This window comes from Dermacentor silvarum, chromosome 10, assembly GCF_013339745.2.
Source record: "Dermacentor silvarum isolate Dsil-2018 chromosome 10, BIME_Dsil_1.4, whole genome shotgun sequence".
NCBI classification, from domain to species: domain Eukaryota; kingdom Metazoa; phylum Arthropoda; class Arachnida; order Ixodida; family Ixodidae; genus Dermacentor; species Dermacentor silvarum.
In genome coordinates this window covers 146,974,976-147,000,610 of record NC_051163.1, presented here as the reverse complement: position 1 = coordinate 147,000,610, position 25,635 = coordinate 146,974,976, and the positions used below count along the sequence as shown (strand labels likewise).

The window sequence follows — 25,635 nt, the reverse complement described above, 5'->3', positions numbered from 1 at the left end:
ATACGGAACCTCACGGCGACGGCGACGGCTACGGCGACGCCGACGGCGACGGCTACAGCGACGCCGACGGCAGAAATCTGCTTTTGAGTGTCCATATAATTGCTATCGCAATAAAATGTGCGGCCCGCCGCTTGCATCGGAAACGGTGTGATCCGCCGCGGCGCCACACGTCGGGGGCTGTAGTCTGGCTACAGTGTACTAGAAGGGGTTCTAGTACACTGTAGTCTGGCATCGACATAGCAAATGGGTCAGGAACGCGCTTGGAACGCCGTCGCGCGTGCCAGCCGACGGTGCGTTCCATCCCCGATGACCAGCGCCGTTCGGCCCAGCCAAGCGGCCGATAATGCAACTACGGCTGTCACATTCGCTCCCATTGCAACGCGCCCGACGCGGCAGGCCGCACCTTTCTTTTTATCCAGCGGCCGTGGCTGATAGAACTACTATCCTTACTCCGTATGGCTCTCTACTAAGTGGCTATCGCAATTGATGCTTCGCCTTTCGGGTGAAACTGTGACATTTTTTGCAGCCGAAAGCACTGCGCATCTCAGGAGACCTAACCCTCCATGCGCAGGCAGCATATGCACTGTCGACACCAGGACAGGATGGATGCAAAAAAACTTCATTATTTTTCGAGGGAGGGGAAAAGGGGAATAAGGGAAGGGGTTGGGTGAAAGGGCGCTGGTGGGTGGGTCCTTAGTGCAGGACACCAGTGATCCTTGCTACCTTTTTCGCAAGCGTTTACGAGTGGACCTCGTTGTGGTATAGCCGCGTTCGTGTGGTCGGCGCCGCCACCATGGTGCTTGTCCTGATGGTGACACCAAGACAAGCACCACGGTGGTGGCGCCAACCACGCGAACGCGGCTATACCACAACGAGGTCCACTCGTAAACGCTTGGGAGAAAGAGAATTGGCGCAACTTACCAGGCTCCTCATGCGCAGCGTGTTGGCCAGCATGTTGGTGATCATGTCGGTCAGCGACAGCAAGTAGAGGCACGAGAAGGACAGTGCTGGCGTCAACGTGTGTGTCCCTCCCACAACGGCCAAAAGCCCGAACAGGATTATGGTCAGCTGCATTGAGAACACGAAGAAAACGGAGCCCCTTGTGTAGCAGCGAGCGTTGCAATATATTTGCTCTTTTTGAGTGACTGCATGGTATCTCGTGTTGCGACAATTTCAAATCTTCCACCCTGGCGCTGCTTGCAATGCGGTAATGATTTTCTCATTTTCTCTACGTGATGAGTCAAGCGTAATGACAAGATTTATTATTATTTGAGGTTCCGTCGGGATTTAGGAAGATAAAAGAATCAAAAGAAAGCAATCAATCACACAAACGAACACACAAAGAAGCAAGAAAACAAACAACACCTATTTTAACTACCTGTATTCTATTAGCCAACGCTTTGAAACAGGCAGCTGCTCTCCCCAGTAAAATACAGTGAACCCTCGTGCTAAATAATTTAGTTCAAAATATTCTTTTATTTGAAGATTTAAGTGTTCCGATCATCGTGAATACATTTCAAAGCAAATTGTTTGAGGTTCAGTGGTGCTGGACTCCACTTAGAACTAAGTTTGATGCCGGAAATGCGCGCAGGACCGCACTTTCCTGCATGCGAAGTGATGTGTAGCGTTTTTCACATCAGCCTGATTGAGCAAAGAGAGCTATGTGAAGACCACTCCACCATGAGACGGCAGCTCTTTGGGCCTAACTGTATCACGTGATGATAACTGGCGTACGTGGTGGCTGCTCACGGGCGTCCGAAGAAATTCTTTACTTTCATTTTTCCAATCGTGTAGCGCGGATATGTTTCAGCACATACATTTTTTACATGACTTCTCGCCCCTGACGTCCCGCCACACTACACTTAGTTTAGAGCCTCTCCGCTTTAAACTGTGCACTGCCTATAAGAACGTACATTTGTTGTAGCGATTGTTTCGCCAGAACAACTGTTTGTAGTATTTCGGGCTAGCGGTGACGGACTATACGACATTACTACAGCGGCACGCGACCAATGCCTCTGTTAAGGGGAGAGACCCGACTTTTTTTATGATTTTGATTCCTATAAGGCATACTTATGGTGCTTGTTACGCAGGTAAGGAGGCGACGTCAACTGGGTATTGGTTCTTATCATGGACTAACGTCCAAGAGGCACTTAACTCACCATGGAGCTTCCGTAGTTAGCTCCCTTTCCCTTTCACGCATAGCCAAATACGCCAAAAACGTAATAAAATATCTTATTTTGAGTTCCTAGACGGTGCAACTGCTTTTATTGTGATAGCAACTATATTGACACTGAATGCGCATTTCTGCCGTCGCCGTGAGGTTCCGAATAAAGTCCAAGAGCGATAAAATCGTCGCCGTATGCCGTAAACTGTATGTGGGAGTGAAAGCGTGCGGCGGTGAGCCGGCGATTGTGGCTTAATCTCGGGCACGCAAGAGAGGGAAGCGGGAAGTAAGCGCACTGTCTTCCAGTCGCGCGCAGCACTCTGGAGGGAGGTTAGGAAGGAGGAGGGGGGGGGGGGCGGGCAAGTTCTACTGTCCAGTAACGCGCCATGCCTCGGTTGCATATATATAACCGGCATTACCTTCAGCAAATTGTCAAAGGATAACTCTTATAGTACATTTCACGTAAAGGGAGACACTTGCCATGGAAGACGTGGAGCTGTAGAGCGAGTCCATGACACCGTCCAGCACGTTCGTGCGCAGGAGGACGGCCAGCTCGGCGTCCCGCAGCCGTCCCACGGTACCTAGGTAGGCATCCTCCCACGCATACAGCTTTACCACGCGAACCGAGGACAGCAGGTCCGCGGTGCTCTTCAGACGCTCGTCGCGGAACCGCATCACCCGCTTCTGTAGCATGTAAGGGCAATGAAAGACAAAGAAGAGAGTTCTGCGGCAATCCGCGAGGCGCGTGCAGTTTGAAGAAACACAAAGTCGGCAGTAGCAGCTAGCTACAAATAAAACTCATACAGGCTTTTTAGAAACATAGTTTCGCAGTTAAAACAAAAACAAAATGATCGTCTTATTCCACGGTTTCAAGCCGTCACTCGCACCTTTCCGGGGCAGTCCTTTATTTGTATAGCTTGTGCAGGATCCCGGCAGAAAGCAAGGCGAGGTATTAAGCGACATCTCGAAGACGGCAGCAGTAACTTAACAAATGAATACAGCGGTTTTAAGAATAAATCTTTACGCGGCTTTAGGTGATCCCGAATTGCCATTTGAAGGAAGGACGTTATGATGACCGTGTTATAGGGAGAAGGCAACTTTGATCTGTGTCAACAAGGAATACGTAGGTACAATTGTTCTTGTCTAACGTTCACTTCTAGTGGCGAAGATCACTTTCCGAGTCGTGCCAGGTTCCAAAATAAAATACGGATCATTCACCGACTCACTGCACTTGCTGCACTCACTGCATTCGCTTCACTCACTCACTCACTCACTCACTCACTCACTCACTCACTCACTCACTCACTCACTCACTCACTCACTCACTCACTCACTCACTCCTTACCCAGAGCGAATTCTGCAGCACCGACGTCGGGAAGGGCAGAAAGAGCACGATCATGAGCCACACTGCGCATCCTAGCGCCGGCACGGTCCCAGCGCGAATGGCCAGCACCCACAGCACAAGTGGCATGCACAGTGAGCCAATCACGGGAAGCGGGAACTGCAGCGTGCTTCCCGACAGCTGCACGCAGTCCACGCCAAGCATGGAGACCACGTAGCCCGACGGGTTGCGAGTCAGTGCGGATGGCGACAGACGGGTCATCTGCGACGACGGTAAGCCGGAGGAAATTGGTATTAGAAAGCTCGTCCAACAACTGCGCTCGTCGCTCGTCCGTACCGTCTCTTATCTCCACACGGCTCTGACCTTTATGCATTCGCCGCTCAGTTTCCGTTGAAGCGATAGACCGCACGTACCTTCGCCCGCGGCGGCGTATGCTTGCTGCCAGCGTTTTGACAGTCGTTGTCTGCAGTCATTCAGTGTGATCTATTCGTGTTTGTTTGTGCGCGCTCACACCACGCTTGTTCATTCAGTTAGTAATAGTCGGGCCACATTTTCCAACGCACGCTACACATGCAATGCTGCCCGGATCGGCAGTGCAGCGCTACAGGTGTGTCCCTTCGCACGCGCTGCCCACGGGAAGCGCTTCTCATCAACACCACCGTTTCACAAGCGCCTTCTCGTGGTCATCGAGTCTCTCTTCATGTCGGTCTACTTACGCCGCAGCACACCTGCTTACTTAATCAGCTCATGTTTACTACAATTCACATTGCTACCAAAGCCGCTCACCTTACTTCGTATGACATTGCTGTGTTGCTATCGCATTCATTGCTTCGCCCTTAGGGCGAAACTGTGACATTTTTTTCCTTTCACAGCAACCACCCATTAAAGCGGCATTCGACACAGACCCCATCCGCCTTACTGACCACACTTAAACTAAATAAATAAATAATAGATAGATAGATAGATAGATAGATAGATAGATAGATAGATAGATAGATAGATAGATAGATAGATAGATAGATAGATAGATAGATAAATGCCTAATGCTATCCGAGCTCCTGCGGAATGACGCGCGGCGAGGAACACCATCCTTTAGAATGTGCTGCAAGCTGGCGCGACCCTAGCGGTGTGCGGTAGTTGCGTTTACAAGAATGGAAAGAAAGAAATTAGAAGGGAAAATCATTACGATAACTCAAAGGTAGTGCCTTGCTATTTAAAGCTCGAGCTGGTTGCCTAAGGGCCAAACCAAAGCGGAGCCAATAATCTAAACAAGATGAGTGTCGTCATCGTCAGCCTATATTTATGCCCACTGCAGTACGAAGGCTTCTCCTTGCGATCTCGAATTACCCCTGCTTGCGCCAGCTGATTACAACTTACGCCTGAAAATTTCCTAACTGCATCACCCCGCCTTATTTTCTGCCGTCCTTGACCGCGCTTCCTTTCTCTTGATATCTATTCCATGACTCTAATAGTCCACCGGTTATCCATCCTACGCATTACATGGTCTGCCCACCTGCATTTTTTTTCTCTTAATGTCAACTAGAATATCAGCTATCGTCGTTTGCTCTCTGATTCACACCGCTCTCTTCCCGTTTCTTAACGCTATAGGTCTAACATTTTTCATTCCATTGCTCTTTGTGTGGTCTTAACTTGTTCACGAGCTTCTTCGTTGACCTCGAAGTTTTTGCATCATAAGTTAGCACTGGTAGAAGGCAATGATTGTACACATTTAGTTTCATGTCTATGCTGCAGGCATGTGTATGTGTTTGCTGTATGTATGATGCATGTGTATGCTGCAGCAAAAATCCGGAGACGGCTCAGCACATTGAGTGAAACCTTCCAGAAGCGCCTGGATTTAAAGTGGACGGAAGCATCAACCGGTCAGAGTATTGGATTGGAAAAAAATGTAAGAAAGCGACTGATACAACCGGGTCGGGTACACGTATATGTAGCGGTACAGAGTAGGTAGATTAGTTTTGAGGAAGAGATAAAAAAGAGGAAGGAGATGTGTACAAAAATGCTAGAATGCAAATCATGTATCGCATACCTGATTAACGGAGGCAGGCTGGGTGACTATTTGTCACCGCTCCTTTCAAGGCGATGTCACTAAATAATCATCATCGTCATTATTAGCGCTGGGAGACGATGAGTGCCAGGGTGCTGTCCCGAGGGAATGCTTCCACCTCCCCCCCCCCCCCCCGCCTTTCCCCCAGAAAAAGAAGAGAAGAAGAAAATAGTACCACTTCGACTACGAAACACTTTCCACCTTTTTGTCTTAAAGTGCCATCATTGCTTTTGTGTGACGTCCCATTTATTGCTACAGCTCTTGAAGCCGCTCGGATCTGCGTCGAAGGGTAGGCAGCGAGTTCTATACAAAGAGTTCCTTTCCGTTCAAACCATTAAAACTGTTAGGGTTCGAAAGAGTTGATTCAGTCACACTAAGTTCGATATGACCGCGTAATATTGTACAGGCTTTTTCCTGCAGAACGCGTCAACTCGATGACCTAATGGCCAACTCATTGGTGCGGCGTAAGTTTGTTATTTAGACAGGAAGACAGCGGTGTAGATTAGAGAGCAAACGGGCGGTAGGCGACGTTGTAGGTGGAATTATGAGGAGAAAGGCAACTTGGTAGGCCATGCAATGTAATGGGTAGGAAAAATCATGGTTGTCTTTGAAGGTTACAGAATGGGTGCCACGGTAAGGAAATAAGTGCAATCGGGGACGACAAAAATTACATGATGAAATTGGGAAATTTGCAGGCATAAAATGGAATCAACTGGCGCAATACAGGAGCAATTTGAGATCGCAGGGAGAGACCTTCGCTCTGCAGTGAATACAAATTGGCTGGTGATGGTTATGATAATCATGAAGTTTGCTATTACCACGTTCAGTTGTAGAGGCTGTTGCCTGCGTAACGCTTCACGTAAATTGCGTAATGAGCCAACCCTTCAATTTTTCCTCAATGATCAAGTAACCGGCGAAATGCAAGAAATCCCGTGTACTTGCGTTGTAGTGCACGTTAAAGAACAACTGGTGGTCAGAATTAGGCCGGAGTCCTACACTACGGCGTGCCTCATAATCAGAACTGGTTTTGGCACGTAAAAGCCCAGAAAGGAGAAGAAGAAGAAGCAAGTAACTGGTGTGTCGTATACCACCAATGATGCACAAGTAGTACCTTTGTGAAGATTGCAGCCTGGAGCATGGAACGCACCCGCATGCACAGGCGTAGTGACACGTGCGTCTGGTAGGAGCACAGCAACAGGTCTGCCACCGAGGCAGCCGCGAAGAGCACCGCCGACGTGGCGCGGTCCCAGTCGGTGGACGCCTCGATAAGAGACCTGCGGACGCGTCAGTGAGGAGTGTTCAGTCACTTGGGTGGTTATACGCACATTTGAACAGCGTGCGGACGATATTTCGTGCCCTGCTATTTTTTATGCACACTTTCACGCTCTGAGCAGCCCCGATCTTGAAGCCCAGCTATGGGCTGTCCATCGGGCCCGCGACGCAGCAGAGAGGCTCGGCCTTTCTGTGCCGACGTGGGAGCGGCCCGCTACGTGCTGACGCGCGTTCCGAGGGCCAATAATAAAGTTTTACCATACCATACCATACTTTCACGCTCGACCTACTGGAGCGGCTTAGATCGCAGCTGTTTAGAAACTGAAAAGCCGAGAAGCCCATACAACAGCCTCTTCCTGACACTTTTTTTCTGTAGTTTCACTCAAACCAGGGACACCAGCCAAGCCGTAACAAATACATACAAAAAAAAAGCAAAACAGCGAAAAGTACATCAGGAATACATTGGTTTCGGGCATAACGTTTCTTAATGACTTGTCTTTTGGGGAATTTATTTATTATCAACAGAATAAACTGCCCTTGGCTGCACTGTTTGCATGTCTATTCAAACATGACCATCATTTCTTATTGCACGTTTACGTCGACTGGCTGTCATTCACAACTACCAGGTAATAAGGAGAATTTCTGATAATGCCTAGTGAGTAGCCCTTTAATTTTCCAGCTTTATCATACAGAGAACGTTTAATATTTAAGCCAGCTAAAAAAAAGCTAGCTTATACAAATAACCGCAGCGCTAACAAGACAGACACCAGAAATTTCAGCGTACAAACAAGAAAGGAGACATTGCATATAGCGTTCCACCTGGCACCGTTCCTCGCCTGCATCTCGCTAACCGCTACAGTTGTCGAAGAAAACGTTCTGCTTAGACATCAAATGTTTATTCCTCGTGGCGTTTTGTTGGCAGGAACGCGTGATTACTCATGCAGGAATGGTCATCAGAGATTCACTCACTCGAGAATAGGCACCTTGATGATCACACACCCTAAGTAGCTGAGGGTGCTCACGACTGTCCACATGACGTCAATCCAAAGTACCCGCATGATCGTGGCGACAAAACGCCCGGTGGTTGTGGCCTTGCGCCTGCAGTAGGAAAGATCGTATACAACAGTCTGAAAATCAACAAGGATTATTCGATTTACTACACCGGCGTGCCCTGGCATGCAATACATATGGCAGGATTTACTTTTTTTTGTGTGTGATAGATATGCACAGTTGAACCCGGGGTCAAAATCAAATACTTTTTTGGGCGCTTCGCCACAAAATCGAAGCAGTTACGACTAACGCTGGCCTAATATATTCAGTCGAATTCATGTGAGAAATCACCTCTCGTTTATCCGTAATCATAAGGTTACGAATGTAGTTTGCTAAAAGTTTTACTTTTTTCTTTCCTTTCTCGTCATTCCCATATATTAAATCGCAGATGCCAATTCAATGGGAGCAGAATGACATTTCGCGCCCCGTCTCCCAAATAGGGAATAGGTTGGTGCGCATTTGATTCCAATAAATATGAACTCTAAAGTTATATATTTAGCTTCACTAAAGTTATTCGGCTGTATTATTATTATTATTATTATTATTATTATTATTATTATTATTATTATTATTATTATTATTATTATTGCACTAGCCAAAAATTTTATAATAAAAATAATAAATGCGTGATCGAAGGTAGCATTGAATCTCAGACTTCCAACAGAGCAGCCCGGAACTCTAACCATTAAGTCAAGGTCAAATGTTTGGTCCCTATTGTAGGATTTCTCTAAGACACAAGGTGAAAAACGTATACGAGAATGTATACGATGAAGTAAGCATAATAGACATCACAAGCAGGACCTGCCAAAAAGCCACCAGTCACATCGTCACTGCCATTGTAAGTTCAAATTCTTTTATGGTTTCGAGGGTTTCCACCCTGGTCAGCCGCGGCGGAGGACAATTTTGGTTTCTAATTATATCTAGAAAACGACAAATATACTGTCGAAAGTACATACGGGCTGGTCTTCAATCTGGACCATAATAGAAGCCAGCCATACGGAAATGACATGAACAGTAAAGATCAGTGGGTATTGGCGCAATTGTTCAGCGGAAACCTGCTAGGTGGAGAGAAGTATTTAAACGAAAATGATTGGGTGGATGTCTCATTTTCAATTTAATTGCGTCTCTCCACCTAGCGGGTTTCCACTTAACTATTACGTCAAACACTTGTCTTTGCTTCGAGTTAATGATGAATTTCGATTTCGCCCTGTTGTCTGCTAGCCGCCTGGTTAGCTCAGATGGTAGAGCGGCTGCCCCAGAAAGGCGGTGGTCCCGGGCTCGAGTCCTGGACCAGGACGAATTTTTGTTCAACTGTGAAACTTTTCTTTCGGAGAACCCGTATGGCCCCGCAGGGGCGTCTGCGTCAGCAGGCGTTTGGTGTGTTGCGACACCACGGACCCGAGCACACGAGGGTTGGAACCTCCCACGTTTATCCGTGCGTGGCTTAGCCGTGTCCGGGGAAAAGGGGATCCTGGGGGTTGAGCCGATGCTGAGTGCTTGGACCTTTATGGCCCCTCGGCGGAGGCAACACACCCCTTTGGCCTCGGCTTCACGTAGACGGCACTCCCGGACTGACCCATCCGGGAGAAATCGGTAGTTGCCTTTTCCTATCCTCCTCTCCAACCTTCGTCTTTCTCTCTTACTTTTAATCTTTCCTGTCTTCTCCTCTCTTCTATATTCCTTCCGATCTTCTTGGCAGCGAGGGTTAACCCTGTGTGAGTAGCCTGCCTAGGTTATTTCATATTCAGTTATAGTGGTGACGTACAGCTGGCGTCTGCAGGGCCTGTGTTTACAGGCACTGCAGCGTCCCCTAGTAGGACTCCATGGTGGGTGGCTGGCGTTTCTGCCGAAACATGAATATTTTATGGCTAATTCTTTTCCCGCGCTTTCTGATCGCCCCCAAAAGAGGGGGCGCACCGAAGAAGTTTTTAAATTTTTTGGCCGACAAAATGAAAACTTTCCACGCTACCACGTGGTACACAGTGAGAAAACTGAAAAGACCGTGAGAGTGATTTCTCCTTTTATCGTTGCAAAGACTCTGACAGAGACTATAGGACCAGGTTACAAGGCGACGAGGATGGCCAGCGGTGACCTCCTCCTGGAACTCCGCGATAAGAAACAGCATGATAAACTACAGAATCTAGTGTCGTTTGGAGACTTTCCTGTGACTGTGACCCCGCACCGCACAATGAACACCACCCGTGGTGTTATTTCTGATGACGACCTGTTGGAGCTCACCGAAGATGAAATTTGGAAGGATTCAAAGAGCAAAATGTTTTGACTGTAAAACGAATCAAGATGATGCGTGATGGCAAGGAGCTAAAGACAAAACATATAATCCTTACTTTTGGTTCTAGTGTTCTACCCGAGACCATTGAAGCCGGATACATTAAATTACGTGTCAGGCCATACGTGCCAAACCCTCTTCGATGCTTCAAATGCCAAAGATTCGGCCACAGTTCGCAGAACTGCCGAGGCCGTCAGACTTGTGCGAAATGCAGTGCAACTGAGCATCTCTCTGAATCATGCGAAAACTCTCTCCACTGTGTGAACTGTGATGGGGAGCACGCCGCATACTCGCGGTCGTGCCCATCCTGGAAAAAAGAAAAAGAAATTGTAACAATTAAAGTAAAGGAAAACCTAACGTTCAAGGAGGCACGCAGGCGGGTATCCTACCTGCCAAAGAAAACTTTTACCGAAGTGGCGCGTCAGGGGGCAGCGTCCCAACGGCTTCCGGCGGCTGTCCGGCCCACACACAGTGAGCCGGCAGTGACGCCATCCGCCCCCCCCCCCCCCCCCCCCCCGGCGGCTGCAGCGCGCGCTGCTCCGCCAACTCACAAGAAGGGGCCATCGACCTCCGGGCGGGTGGCCTCAAGGGCCTCGTCCCTCGAAACGAGGCCTTCCCGTCAAAACAACCGCTCGCAAGAGCGGGTGTCCAGCGCCTCGCAGGAGGCGATGGACACAACAACCTGCCAGACAGCGCCGCAAGCGCCAAAGGAGCCGCGAGAATCTCGCGATCGCTCCAAAAAAGAAAAAGCCCGCATCACAGGGCCCGACAAGGGCTCTGTAAGTTAGATTAGTCTCTTTTTAAAACACACAGCACAAAAAAAAACACTTCCAACATGAATACACAAATAATACAATGGAACGTCAGAGGACTCCTACACAACCTCGATGACGTCAAAGAAATCCTACACAGGTTTAATCCTAAGGTGCTGTGTGTTCAAGAGACACACCTTAAACCTACACAATCAAACTTCCTCCGGCAATACGCCATTTTTCGTAAAGACTGCGATGACACAGTCGTGTCTTCCGGTGGTGTGGCTATTGTATAGTCGATAGAGGTGTTGCCTGCCGGGAATTAAAACTTCGTACGCCCCTAGAGGCAGTTGCTGTCCGAGGGGTGTTGTTTGACAGGCTGATCACTATCAGCTCTATATACATCCCTCCCAATTATCAACTACATAAAACTGAATTTCAAAACTACATAAATGAACTTCCGGAGCCATACATAGTTCTCGGAGATTTCAATGCACATAACACCTTGTGGGGAGACTCGCGTTGTGATGGAAGAGGTCGCCTAATTGAAAACTTCCTTTTTTCCTCGGGAGCATGTTTACTTAATAAGAAAGAGCCAACGTACTACAGCGTGGCGCATAATTCATACTCCTCCATAGATTTGAGTATCGTGTCGAGTACACTAATTCCGTACCTGCAGTGGTCCGTTCTGAAGAACCCCTTTGGGAGCGACCACTTTCCAATTATACTAAGCTTAACAAAACAAGATGGTTGCTCGCCACATGTTCCCCGATGGAAGGTTAACTCTGCTAACTGGCAACGTTTTAAAGAAATATTATATTTAGGCCGGGATAACATTGCCTCTCTTAACATAGACGATGCTGTGGCGTATATAACAGGTTTTATCACTGACGCTGCAGAAAGGTGCATACAACAAACTAATGGACTAGCTAATAAGCGTCGCCTGCCTTGGTGGAACGAGGAATGCCAAAAAGCACGTAAAAAGCAAAACAAGGCCTGGGGATTGTTTCGCAACTCCCCAACAGCCGAAAACTTGATTAATTTTAAACAAGCAAAATCGCAGGGCAGGAGAACGCGCAGACGTGCTAAAAGAGAGAGCTGGGAAAAGTACATCTCCAGCATAAACTCGTATACAGATGAAACGAAAGTCTGGAATAGGGTAAATAAATTAATAGGTCGGGAGTCACATCCCCTACCCTTAGTAAATAGCCAAGGTGATAGCCTGGAAGACCAGGCGGATAGTCTAGGCAAACACTTCGAATATGTATCGAGTGAATCGCACTATACACAATCTTTCCTGAAGTTCAAAGAACGCGAAGAGCGGCAGCCCCTTAATCGCAAAGGTTCATCAAATGAGGATTACAACCGACCATTCAGCTTAGCCGAACTTAAAGCATCTCTCGCTTGTTGCAACAACTCAGCGCCAGGTGGCGACCGTATCATCTACGAAATGATTAGGTACTTACACCCCGAAACACGGACAACACTCCTCTCTCTCTTTAATGCCATGTGGGCGGCTGGATATATTACTTCCTCGTGGAAAGAAGCCATAGTGATCTCGATTCTTAAACAAGGCAAGGACCCGTCTTTAGCTAGCAGCTACAGGCCAATAGCGCTAACTAGCTGCCTGTGCAAGTTGTATGAAAAAATGATAAACCGGCGCCTAATCTGTTTTCTAGAAAATGACAAAATACTAGACCCCTTCCAGTGTGGCTTCCGAGAAGGTAGGTCAACAATAGACCTCCTTGTTCGCATCGAGGCAAACATCAGAGATGCGTTTATACATAAACAGTTTTTACTTTCGGTCTTTCTAGATCTAGAGAAAGCGTACGACACGACATGGCGCTTCGGGATTCTGCGAGATCTTTCCGCGATGGGGGTCCGTGGAAATATGTTAAACACAGTCGAAAGCTACTTGTCTAACCGGATGTTTCGCGTAAGAGTGGGCAATGTTTTATCTAGAACATTCACCCAGGAGGCTGGCGTGCCACAAGGGGGTGTGCTTAGTTGCACACTCTTTATTGTAAAAATGAACTCCCTGTATACAGTTATTCCACGCAGCATGTTTTATTCTGTGTATGTCGATGATGTACAGATAGGTTTCAAGTCATGCAACATTGCTATTTGCGAACGACAGGTACAGCTTGGATTAAACAAACTGTCTAAATGGGCTGATGTAAATGGATATAAAATAAATGCAAATAAAAGTACGTGCATACTTTTCTCAAACAAAAGAGGCATGGCACCAGTGCCAAATCTCACGATTAATCAAGAGGAACTATCCGTGAGCAGTGAACATAAATTCCTGGGAATAATTCTAGACTCAAAGCTTACCTTTATCCCCCATCTTAAATATTTGAAGGCAAGGTGTCTGAAGACGATGAACCTTTTAAAAATTTTGTCGCGCGCAACATGGGGTAGTGACCGAAAATGCCTACTGAACTTGTACAACAGTCTTGTCCGCTCACGCCTTGATTACGGAGCTATAATTTATAATTCCGCAACGCCAAGTGCATTAAAAATTCTAGACCCCGTTCACCATCTGGGCATCCGCCTCGCGACCGGTGTTTTCCGAACAAGTCCGATCCACAGCCTCTACGTAGAGTCTAATCAGTGGTCACTTCATCTGCAGCATTCATATTATAGTTTGACATATTTTCTTAGAGTACACGCGAACATTGAACATCCCTCTTATTCAACCATAAACGACATGACCACTGCCACACTCTTCCAAAATCGACCGGCATCGAGAAAACCGTTCTCTTTGCGTGTGCGGAATCTTAGTGAGGAAATGGGTGTTCCGTTGCTTGAACACTGTCTTATGGCTCCAGCGAAACTGTTACCGCCGTGGCAGTGGCAGCTCAAAGAGTGTGACACATCATTCGTGGAGGTCACTAAGCACGCACCAGAGGCACATATCAAAATGCATTTCCTTGAACTCCAGTCCAAGTACACATGCACAGAGTTTTATACAGACGCTTCTAAGTCACGCGTCGGGGTGTCGTATGCAGTCGTTGGCCCATCCTTCTCGGAATCCGGTGTACTCCACCCGGAAGCAAGTATCTTTACGGCTGAGGCCTATGCTTTATTGTCAGCTGTGAGGCCTATCAGGAAATGTAAACTTCAAAAATCAATCATATTTACAGACTCTCTAAGTGTCGTAAACGCTTTAAAGTCACCCTGTAAACAGAAAAATCCTATACTCATTGAGCTCTATTCCATACTGTGTAGAGCGTATGTATCTAACCAGACTTTCATTATATGCTGGGTGCCTGGCCATAGAAGCATTGAGGGTAATGTGCTAGCTGACCGAATGGCTACGTCAATAACATCGCACGCTACTAATCCTACAGCTGCTGTTTCTGCAACAGATTTGAAACATTTCTTCCGTAAGAAATTGCGAAGCCATTGGCAACGTCTGTGGGATGCACAAACAAATAATAAGCTTCACTTGATTAAGCCACAGTTAGGTTTCTGGCCCTCCGCAACGAGAACACGGCGAACTGATGTCCTGTTCTGTCGTCTCAGAATAGGTCATACATTTGGCACCCATAGTTTTTTGTTGACCGGGGATGAACCACCAACCTGTGGTAGATGTGGTGAGAGGCTAACCGTCCTCCACGTTCTCCTGGAGTGTCGGGATGCCGAAGCAGATAGAAAAAAACATTTCCCTTTAGCTTACCGCTATCATGTCCCTCTGCATCCCAGTATGTTTCTTGGTGAGGAACCGCTGTTTAGCACTAAAGCAGTCCTCGCTTTCTTAAATTACGTGGTACTGCATGTTATAAGCCCAATAAATTCATAGCGCATCCTCTCTCCAGAGGATGCCGCTGTGATGGTAGTTTTGTATAAGCACATGCCTCCAGGCCCTTGTGGTTCAAGGGCTCTGTTTAGGCAGTAGTGCTTCTTTCCAACTACTACATCTTAAATATTTTAAATATCGTGTCATTCTTTCTCAGTGCATTCTTCATTTCATAGTACACCTCATTAGTCATTGCCATGATTTTAGTGCATGTATATTTTACGCATTTTACAGCGATTATTTTTAGGCCCCTTTACAGCCACACTTCATCTACTTTTTAGAATTCATCGCTCCACTGCACACTCACAAACACTGGCATGGCGCTCTTTGGCCATAACTGGCCCTTGCGCCATAAAACACCATACATCATCATCAAGAACCCGTATGGGTTTCCTTTGTAGCAATTGCTACGTTTGGGTGGATGTCTCATCTTCCATTTAACCAGTGAATATGATGACGTCAAAGGGTGTTTCATGATGGTTATTTATTGCTAAGTACCGATACCTTACTTAACTAAAGAAAAATCTTTTTTGTCTTAGGTAATACCTCCCAGAATAAATCCTTTCCCGGCATAAGGAAAAACGTGATGTATTGTTTCTGGTACTCCCACACATAAAGCGGTGTGAATCCAATGGCATATAAAAACCCCGTCTAAGAAAGCTTAAGATAAAACATTCTTACTTGGCACCTGCATTCTTTTTGACACAATTTAATACGTTGCAACCTTCGCCTCCACCACATATGGCTTTGTACAGTGGGATGGGGAATACATTCTACAATAGGTCGTTACAAATGTTCTCCTCTTAACTTAGAACAGCTGTTCAAGTGAAAATAATGCAGTCAGGAAACGTACACCAGACACAACTTCCTTAAAAAAAACTGTCACAACTCCAATCATACTCTTGGTGGAAGCATTGCATTCTAACTACAGTCATCCGTGCACACTGTTAATAACAATGGGTAACTATTTTCACGACAGAACCGTTTCACAAATGGTCCAAAAATAAACGTGGCAGTCCCAATTCCCGGTCCTTTACTGACCGCAACATGCTGGTGTTTCTGCTAAGTTGGAAACGAAGCGACATATTTTTCTCGTTGGCTTCGGTCGTTGATAGCACGTTCTTTTGCGTGCCGTTCGGTTACTGCCATGCGCTGCGAGTTGTAAGAGCTACGAGGTGCCTCTCACGAGAAGATATCGATTTCGGATGTCGCAGTTTTCTGGTTTGTTGCTAAAAAAGCTGCTCGCGATATACAAAAACGTCGAACTTGTTGCGCTATTACATTATGCTATTACATTTATAGTTAATATTTGTTTATTTATTTATTTACTTATTTATTTATTACATACTGCAGTCCGACGACCAAGCAGGAGGGGCAAAAAAAAGGAGCATAGGGAAAGAGATGAAAAAGCTATACAACAGGTTATAATAAACATTGCTACTGAAAGACAAGCATACACTAACAAAGAAGATGAAATGTACATGTGCAGAAACATTTGCACAACTATGTATTACCAGTTTTATGTACGTAAGGGTAAAGCAAACACATCAACAATTTATACACAATCAGTTTAAACACAGTCAACAGTTTTATGCCCACAAGGGTAAAACAAACAAAACTTAGATAATGCGTTGTCATAATGTAGTATGGCAATAACAACAATGTAGTTTAGTCAGGAAAGCCACGTTCTGGAAAAATATTTGAAAGCAGCGCATTTCATTCGCTAACGGTTCACGAAAAAAAAACGAGTGTTTGAAAAGGTTAGTATGTGCAAAGTATGGTGTCAGATCATGATTGTGACAAAGTCTGGTCTGCCGGGAAGAAGATGGGGAAATGAATTGATCGGGATCGATAGTAAACTGCCGATTTCGGAGCTGGAAAAGAAACGTGAGCCTCGCGATCGCTCTGCGCTGTTTCAAGAGTGGGATGTTGTTAGTAGTCAGCAGTGATGAAGGTGAATTAAGATTGTGATAGGGATTAAAGATGAATTTTACGGCTCTCCTTTGGACAATTTCTAGTTGATTTACATCCTTTTAAAAAAATTATGTCACGCGTGCAGAGAAATTTAAGGAATAAGCAGCTATGACCAAATCATGTACCGAGGGCACACGACATCACAGCATAGTACCCTAGCTGTCAACGTTGCGCTCTACGCGCAACCATTTAGTTGCAGTATGTTCGTGTTGGCTTTCCCGCGTGTTTTTCCAGGTGGATTAAACGTGTAAGGATAGATAATCAAGCTCGTAAGGATTAATCAAGCTCGTAAGTGTTTCGTAAGGATAGATAATCAAGCTCGCAGCGCAAACGTGCAAACTGGAGATCGTAAAGCATTTTCTACAATAGCATATATAAAGTTTTGATTTGCAATAAACCTCATTGTAAATTTATTTACGCAGCTTTAATGGACGATAAGTACGATTTCAAATTTCATCTTTTTTATGTGATTCATTATTTTTTTCCTGCACAGATAACAGTAAACCTGGAATATGTTGCAGATTTTGTATGTACCTGTAATAACACTTAACTTAAAACGTAATTGCATATACAAGCTGCGACGTCTACATGTACATTCATCACCAGCCTATATTCATGCCCACTGCAGCACGAAGGTCTCTCACTGCGATCTCCAATTACCCCTGCCTTGCGCAAGCGTACTCCAACTTTCGCCTGCGAATTTCCTGACTTCATTGTCCCACCTTGTTTTCTGCCGCCCTCTACTGCGCTGGAGCAGTGAAGCAGAGGTAGAACACCCGACTTCAAATCTGAAGGTCGTGAGTTTCAGGCATGTTTCAGGCACCATATTTTCAAGCATGAAGTGGTGCCTGACACTGGCAATATATATATATATATATATATATATATATGTATATATATATTGCCGCGAGCTAGTGGGGCTATACTAGTTCAGGTGCAACCAAACTAGGCAGGCCCACTAAGCTTCATCAAAGTCACTCCCTCACGAGAACAGGAATTGACCTCCCTGGTGCAGTATGCGGCCACTACCTCCCTCATGACTCCCACATTTACATTACTGGCTCGTTAATATCCCTGTGGCAACGTACCCTAGCCTAAGCTCCTGCTGTAAAGGCTGGACTTTCATTGCACTGACTTCAGTGCATTGCATTTCTTTTGTTCTGCTGGCCGTAACATATGACAGTATTCTAAAAAGCTACGTCGCCTAAATCTCCCGGCCTTTTCTTACGCCTGTCTCTCTCTCTCTCTCTCTACTTCGCGCAAAACACGAGCAATAATGTAGGAAAATTAGGAAAATGGGGAAACGCCACATGTAAATAAAACGGTACAAGACAGCACATTAAACAAAAGCAAATCAACATCGTGCGGTGAGGTCAGCCTGTTGCGTCTCTTCCAGTGAATGATAGCATCGTTTAAAGTGTGAATAGTTCTTGCACGTCCACAGCTAACAGCTATGCAGAAGTATCACAAGGCATAAGCTATGCCGAACAAGAGAGAAGAAAAGTTGCTGATGAAGCTAAAGGAGGAGGAGGAGAGAAAGAGAGAAGGCAGGGATGTTAATCAGACATGCGTCTGGTTGGCTACCCTACTCTCGGGGACGGAAAAAAGGGAATAGAAAGATGAGATAGAGAGAGCAGGGGGGAGGAAGGACAAGGTGAGCTCGCGCACACACGCGGAGGGAAAATTGAGGCAGTTGGTATGCATATATCGTGAAAGAAGGCAAAGCGTGCAGACATGGACACATGAGAAGAGAGTTAAGGCTCATTTACACCGGCGACTTGAGAAGGTCGCGCGAACATTTGCGACTCGCGAAAAAAAAAAGCGACCGAAGGCGACTGATGTTCACACCGGCAAGCCCTGCTGAGCGCGACCCGCTAGTCGCAATCCCGGAGATTATCGTTCTCGGCGAGAACTCTAGGAATCTACGCAGTTCGCGCGCACTTCGTGGCACTTAACAGATTAGCATGCTTGCTTTTTTTTTTTCAGTGAATGAACCAGAACACTCGTTAGCTTGACGTTGCCTCCTCTGACAAGAGCATAAACACAGAACATCAGCAGGAGCGCTAATGTGACTGCATCGCGCGTGCTTGCAAGATTCATACCAGCTGCGGAAGGCAGAGCGCTGCCCTCGCTCCGTCACCCAGATGGTTGAGCGTAGCATTTACGATAAATCCACTTTGTCGTTTTAGCAGCCAAACGCATTACGCGTCTCTGGAGACCCTCTATACTCCTTGTCATACATAGCAGGCAACGCTGCGAAAGGTCCGAAAGTAGTGCGGCCATTGAAATCTTCTTCCACGTGTTTCCCATTGCAGTTGTGCTTAGCATAAAGCTTTTTCTGCGAAATAACTACTTCCCATATCACAGCTACAACCTGTGTACAAAAGGTTACGCCCAAAGTAGGTATCGTTTGTGCACCTTCGTGCTTGCAGTGTGCGACGCACTATGTTTTGGTCGCGAACGCAAGCAGTGCATGCGCTCGGGCCACTGCATGCAGAAGCCTGCCACTCTACTCGTTCGATGGTTAATAGCTAGGTTCACATTTCTACGACACTTCCCATTTAATAAATATTTCATATTTTGCGACATAACAGTAGGACACATTGTTAAATTTATTTACACGACACATATGCCTATATCTTCCTTCATATACGACACTGTACTTTTCGGTCGCGAAATACGACCAGGGAGAGGAGTCTCTCAATGCCTTTCAGGATAGCCTGCCATGCAGGAAACGGAGTCAACAATACAGACCAGATGACATGGTCGTATGTACGCAGGATTGCATGACGCTTAGTCGCAGATGATGACAGTGTCCGTCGTCATCGTTGGGCGTAAGCTCGATCCACCACCTATGGAAACCGCAACGACAGGCATGGCGCAATCTCGTATCGAGCGACCGGAGTAGAAATCATACAGTCACTGTCAAACGATTGTCGTCGTCGTCGTCTTCAAAACACACGTGCTCGCGTCACGCAGACAACTGTGGCCTCTCATAAAGAATTTGCTCCACCAGCTCTAAGCTTTGCGCAACCCTCAACTATGCTGGATAGACAGCTATACCTGCAAAATGCTTCGTATACAGTTGATTCCGACAGTGCGCGCTATCTGTATAACTTTATTTGTGTTATCTCCAGCTGGGGGCTTTCGAAGCAGCTATAACACTGAAGCTTGAACGCAGCAGTACGAGCTGACGTTGAGGCGACAACTCACCATCCTTCGGAGAGGTGATTGCTGAGCTGCCGCAGTAGCGGACCGCACTTGAATCTGTGGGGCAGCAGTGGTACGTCCTCCGTGACGACCTTTGAATGAAGCACGACGTTGGCTAGGTGGCTGCGACCGAAAATAATCACGAGCAGATTCTAGGCAGTCAATTTTGAATAAGTCACAACCATAACAAGAAAGTGAAACGGAAGCCAGGCAGTGCATAGTGGAAATTTTGTCATATGTTTAACTGATGTGCAAAACAATTCGTCTCCAATTCAGGCTGTGAAGGTGGTTGGACAGCGAAGCTGTTAACAACACCTAGATCGATTACCCGTTGCGACGTGGCTTGAAATTATTGACACGGTGACATTCACATGCACTTTAACTAATTTTAGCCTAAGATGTTTCAACGGCCTGCGACTTGGCTTGCGCCCCGACTTCGTGCACCCACAAAGAGTGGACCGGAGACAAGAAAAATGCGCTTAGCCACACTTTCGCCGCGCTTCTTATGCACGCTGCTCTTCAGGAGTCCTCACTATACGTGACCTTCCCATAGCGCTGTCTTATCACAAATCAGTTGCTAGGTGGGTTCTTCTTTTACATACGAAGGTGTAGTTACGTCACTCCCTGCTTCGTATACTATACTTGCCGCTTCCGCGCAACTGCAGCTTATGCACCGGTGATCTTTAGCGGGAAACGCTTGCGGCGAACGCTATGCGCAAAGGCGAGATTTCTGGTTCTTTCTTTTTTGTAGCGCCCGCACATCCGGCTCCGCCGTTGCCGTGGATGCGCGGAGGCAAGCGCCATCTGGTGGTGCTGCAAGAAACCCAGCGGCGTATGCGGCGCGCGCCTCCCGCTAGTTGGTTGAGTTTTGCTCACGGACACGACAAATGCGTTAGGGGTAGAGGTATACAGCTTCACTGTAAAATAATGCTGTAAAGGGACATGAAAGTGGACGAAGAGATAAATTTCCGCATTTGGGAGTGGAATTCACGCCTTCCGCCTTACGCGTGCGCTGACTTGACATTTAGGCTATCGCGGCTGCGTTTCCTTGAGATATTACACGTCGTATAGGATTAAGGTGCACGAATTTGTGCGCATCGGCGTTAGCTGTAATGCATTTATTCAACCGCTTTATTTAAGCATTGCTTCACATACATTTCGACATCTGCGCTGGATGTGCATATTTTTGTTCTGCACGAATTCCGGAAACCTAATCTCGCAGTTTGTTACCAGACCACACAAGCGCTTACCTGTACACATTACCCGATGTTCACAACAATATAAAAAAATTAAGGAAATTGGTAGTTTCATTCAAGACAAAGCATTGAATGCGGTAGCTATGAGTATTGTGTTGCTCCGAAGGCATCTGAAAACGCCGGCGTGATATGGAGTGGCACCAGCAGCGTTACGGGCGTCACGCCTCGATGGCGCACGAGGTGAGAGAGAAGGCAAACCATCAGCATTTGTAGCTTGATGTGCACTGTCTGTATCGCTCAGACCACTGCATGTATCACCATGTCCTATGCACACAGCTGCTCAGCAGGAATGCTATGTTGTTTGTCCGTACAACGACCGTGCCAGCGACGGAAGACTGAACGTGGTCCTGGTTCCACTGCATAGCTAATTGAGCGGAGCGTGAAAGTCCGCTCACTTGGCTTCGCAAATTCTGTAGCAAAACACAGTGCCGTGAAGGCCTTGTAAATTTAGACGCGCTTGAACCGTCGATACCGGGACAGCACGGTGCCGATACCGCCGCTACGAATGCATCTGGAGCTCCCATATAATTACTACCACAATAAAAAAAATGTAATAGCGATTTAGCGGTAAATGCGAGAGAAATGCGTTACCATTCCGTCGCACCTCTTTCAGGTCCCGGATCCATGATTTAAAGTGCGTTCACCAGGTTGCAAAGTGCTTTTCAGTAACCTACTCGGCACACGTCCTGGCTCTTCGAGAAGTGCTACTGATGGCGGTCCTCCGCAGACCACCGCCAGTCACACTATATATATAGATATACCGCTACCACGTGACCGGTTTCGCACACTTCACACACGCACTTTTGTCCACTTTGACACTCCTAATGCTAACGCATTAAAAGTGATTACACTCACGTGCGTAGTGGCCAGCATACAAAAACGCCAAACGGTGAAGACGTGTCGTCATGGAGTCTCTCCTTAGACTGCATAAAGAGAGGTCAAAGAAAAAATACTGGTGTTCGGTCGTATACATGATTAACAGCCATGCGTGATCTACGAATCGCGACTTCTTGTTCATGGTAGCGCTTCATAACATGCTCAACTTGCTGGGCACGAATATTATAGGAGAGTATGGGTAATTCGGAACGCGAACTACTAGCACAAAAGCTAAGGCACAAGAAGAGACAAAACGCAGTGTTTAATGAAAACTGAAAGTTTATTCGAAAGGTTAGAAACTTTAGAACCGTGATATGTGCTACGTCATCAAAATGAGCAGGTAAAAATAAAGAAAATTTTCGGTGATACAAACGCCAAGAAATCTCTTCAAAATATGCCACGTGTTAAGTCCCATCTATATAAAAGCCTCTTCAGTATCAAGTGCTATGCAGGCATGGCTGATACACCTTTTCCCCATTTTCTTTATCTCGTGGGCTTCCACAACTGCTCTTGTTATTTGACATTTGAGATTATACAGGGTGTCCCAACTATCACGCCGCACGATTTAAAAAAAGAGGAACGGCATTACGCGAAGCCAACCTAGTGCGTATTGTTTCCAGTACACTGCAGTATACGCCAGTAATTTTTTCGTTACTGAGATTTAATTATTTATTACAATTAATTATCTCAATTGAGAAGTACTGTCCTAATTATCAAAGTGTCAAGGAGAAAGTTGTACAGAGACATGAAAAACTCCCGATACAGCTTTCTGTTGCTCAATACGTGCTACATAAATGTGTTTTTCCGCGTGTGAAAGAAGCCCGCGTGTACACGCAGAATTGCCGCACGACTGGCCGCTCGAGGCACTTTGCGTGTATTCGTGGGCTTCTTTCACACTCGGAAAAACACATTTGTGTAACACGTATTGAGCAACAGAAAGCTGTATCGGGAGTTTTTCATGTTGCTCTAGCACTTTCTCATTCACACTTTGAAAATTAGGACAGTACTTCTCGAGTTAGATAATTAATTACATATAATTATTTAATACTCAGTAACGAAAGAATCACTGGCGGCTACTCGACTGTACTAGAAACAATACGCACTAGGTTTGGTTCGCGTAACGCCGTCCCGCTTTTTTTAAATCGCGCTGCGTGATAGCGAGGACACCCTGTATATGATGGCTGTTTTTTTCAAACTGCCATGTGCACTTATCATGTGACTTGCAGTCTGTTATATGCATTGCAAAATGCTTCTGCGCAGTCCTTTTCGTGGAATTAAAAAAAATTATGGGGTCTCACGTGCCAAAATCATGATCTGTTTATGAGGCACGCCGTAGTGGCGGACTCCGGAATAATTTAGACCACCTGGGGTGCATTAACGTGCACCTAAATCGAAGTCGACGGGTGTATTCTGCATTTCACCCCCCTGCGAAATGCGGCCGCCGTGGCTGGGATTTGATCCCGCGACCTCGTGCTTATCAGCCCAACACCATAGCCACTAAGCAACCGCGGCGGGTTTGTGGAATTCAAATGCTCCTTCAGCCTGGTGTTGAGACAACTGCCAGTTTAGCCAACATACGCATGCCCACACGAGAAAGACACAGAATACTGTACTAAAGTTGACCAAGAAACGCATTTCTTGACATGGTTAACGCTTCGACTGAACCGATTTCTTGCATCTCTAGGGCAGTTGCACAATCTCTCACTACGTCTGCGCACAGACGAACAATGGCTAAAACGGCTGTTGTCTCCGTACAGATTTGTCGATCCGTCACTGGTTTTAGAGTGAAACCTAGATGTCCTCACAAATTTTAATTTTGCGGGTTATCATGATACCAGTGGGCAGCCAAAGGGAATATGCCTAATGCAACGAGCTTTTATATTCCAATTAGCCTAGCTTTTACGCTAGCATAGCGAAGTTATTAAGCTGTGAGCGAGCTCCATCAGGCTCGGCTCTCATACAGACCTCAAACGGACGTGCACTGCACTTGTGTGGGCGGAGCTTGATTGCAGTTCTTAGCTTCAGAACGAGCTCCAGCCTCAAAAACACTCTGCATTTGCCCTTCACCTCTGGAAGAAATCCGAGCCAAGTGGAGTACGCTCACAACATAGTTGTTTTTGCTCAGTCAATGTAAATGCTAGGCTAGTTAGAAATCCAAAATCTGGTAGTTTCAATTTAAAATATCACCTTTGGACAAGCCCTGATACCAGGAATACAAATAAAATTGGACAAGAGGTTCAGGTTTCATCCTATCATTAGTGACAGAAAGATAGATCTGTGCGGAGAAAAAGAGCCGTTTTAAACAGGCAACACCGTTCACGTCAGGGAAATAAGCGCACCTAATTGGCTGGCGCATCAATGCACATTGTGTTTGGGTAGAACAACGTACATACAACCTTTTATTTTAGGTATTCGAAAGCGCACGGAGGCATTTAAAACAATGGAAGGTACACCAAACTACGGCGGCAATGGAATGCGAGCACTGTTACAATCCAGGAAGACAACATTCTCCTGTTTCCTGACAAAGCTCGCATTCACGCAGACGTACTATTGGACAACATGTCGCAATAACGTTCCGCCAATCCACGTGCTACACCTACCTTTCGATCGTCGCTTTTGAAGATGGTGCGGTCTCGAAGACCAGTTGAAAGAAACGAGCCGAGAAGAAAGAAAACGGCGAGTACCTCGGCTAGAACTACGCCACGTTGGTAGTTGAAGTCAGACAAGACCATCCTCTGCAGTGACAAGCACGTATAGATCAACTGGCTTGACAGAAAATAATCAAGAAAAGAGTAATTCTGCAGCTGATTGGTGCCGCAAATGTATATGGTGCTATAGCATACAAGAGTCAACACCCGTCCTATATTTTGCCCACATTTGTTATTGATCATATATTTGAACTCCTAAACTGCAACTTGATTACAACCTTTTTTTATTAGTTTAAAGAATTACTCAGTATATTTGTAATAATAGCCGAGTCTGCGTATGTATCTGTTTCTTCAAGCCTCGAAGCACGAGTGAGCCTTCTTATAGTTTCTAATTATCCCGTTTTGGACGACTTATGTTCGAAAAAACGAACCTTCTATCGCATGAGTGAGGCATGAATGAAGTGCTTCAGAGTCGTTTGGAGTGTAGAATTAATTCAGTTACCAACAAATTACGCATGAAGCTCGCCCCTATGCATACTTTAATCGGCAAACATTCAGTATGGTTGCTTCCTTTTAGGGACCAAGGACATGTGCAATGCGCGTCAGACAGCCGTACTTAGCAGAAGCGTACAGTATGTACAAAGCAGACTGATGCTTTCGAGACAGTAATAAAATAATATGTACTTGTGCGAACCAAGACAAGCTTAAATAAGATGCAGTACCTTCACAAGAGCGCCTAATATCCGGCTGTGGTAGAAAGAAAAGGCGTTGCAAACCCGCTCATGGGTTTTACATCCAAGTGCGTATAGGCAAGCGCGATTTGTGGCCAGGAATAAGGGCGTACCTCTGTGCACACACAATTTCACTAACATCTCCAGCACCGTAACTTGCACACAGAGAGGATAGTGTCTTGGTGTCCTGAGAAAGGCCCAGATGC

At 46.2% G+C, this 25,635-nt stretch overlaps 1 protein-coding gene across 2 annotated transcripts in view; it reads right to left on the bottom strand.

Moving 5' to 3' along the window:
- LOC119431054 (ATP-binding cassette sub-family C member 3) overlaps positions 1–25,635 on the bottom strand; it is a 121,440-nt gene that overhangs the window by 49,357 nt on the left and 46,448 nt on the right. For both annotated transcript variants that reach the window (XR_007463742.1, XM_037698518.2), the window contains exons 5-12: positions 24,651–24,785; positions 22,030–22,097; positions 19,922–20,041; positions 7,813–7,941; positions 6,683–6,845; positions 3,510–3,767; positions 2,645–2,848; positions 922–1,068 (exon numbers count right to left, since the gene is read on the bottom strand). Coding sequence is in view for 1 of the 2 variants with exons in the window: in XM_037698518.2 (XP_037554446.2) it covers positions 922–1,068; positions 2,645–2,848; positions 3,510–3,767; positions 6,683–6,845; positions 7,813–7,941; positions 19,922–20,041; positions 22,030–22,097; positions 24,651–24,785 (1,224 nt within the window). In the remaining variant the exon portion in view is untranslated. The remainder of the gene's footprint in view (positions 1–921; positions 1,069–2,644; positions 2,849–3,509; positions 3,768–6,682; positions 6,846–7,812; positions 7,942–19,921; positions 20,042–22,029; positions 22,098–24,650; positions 24,786–25,635) is intronic.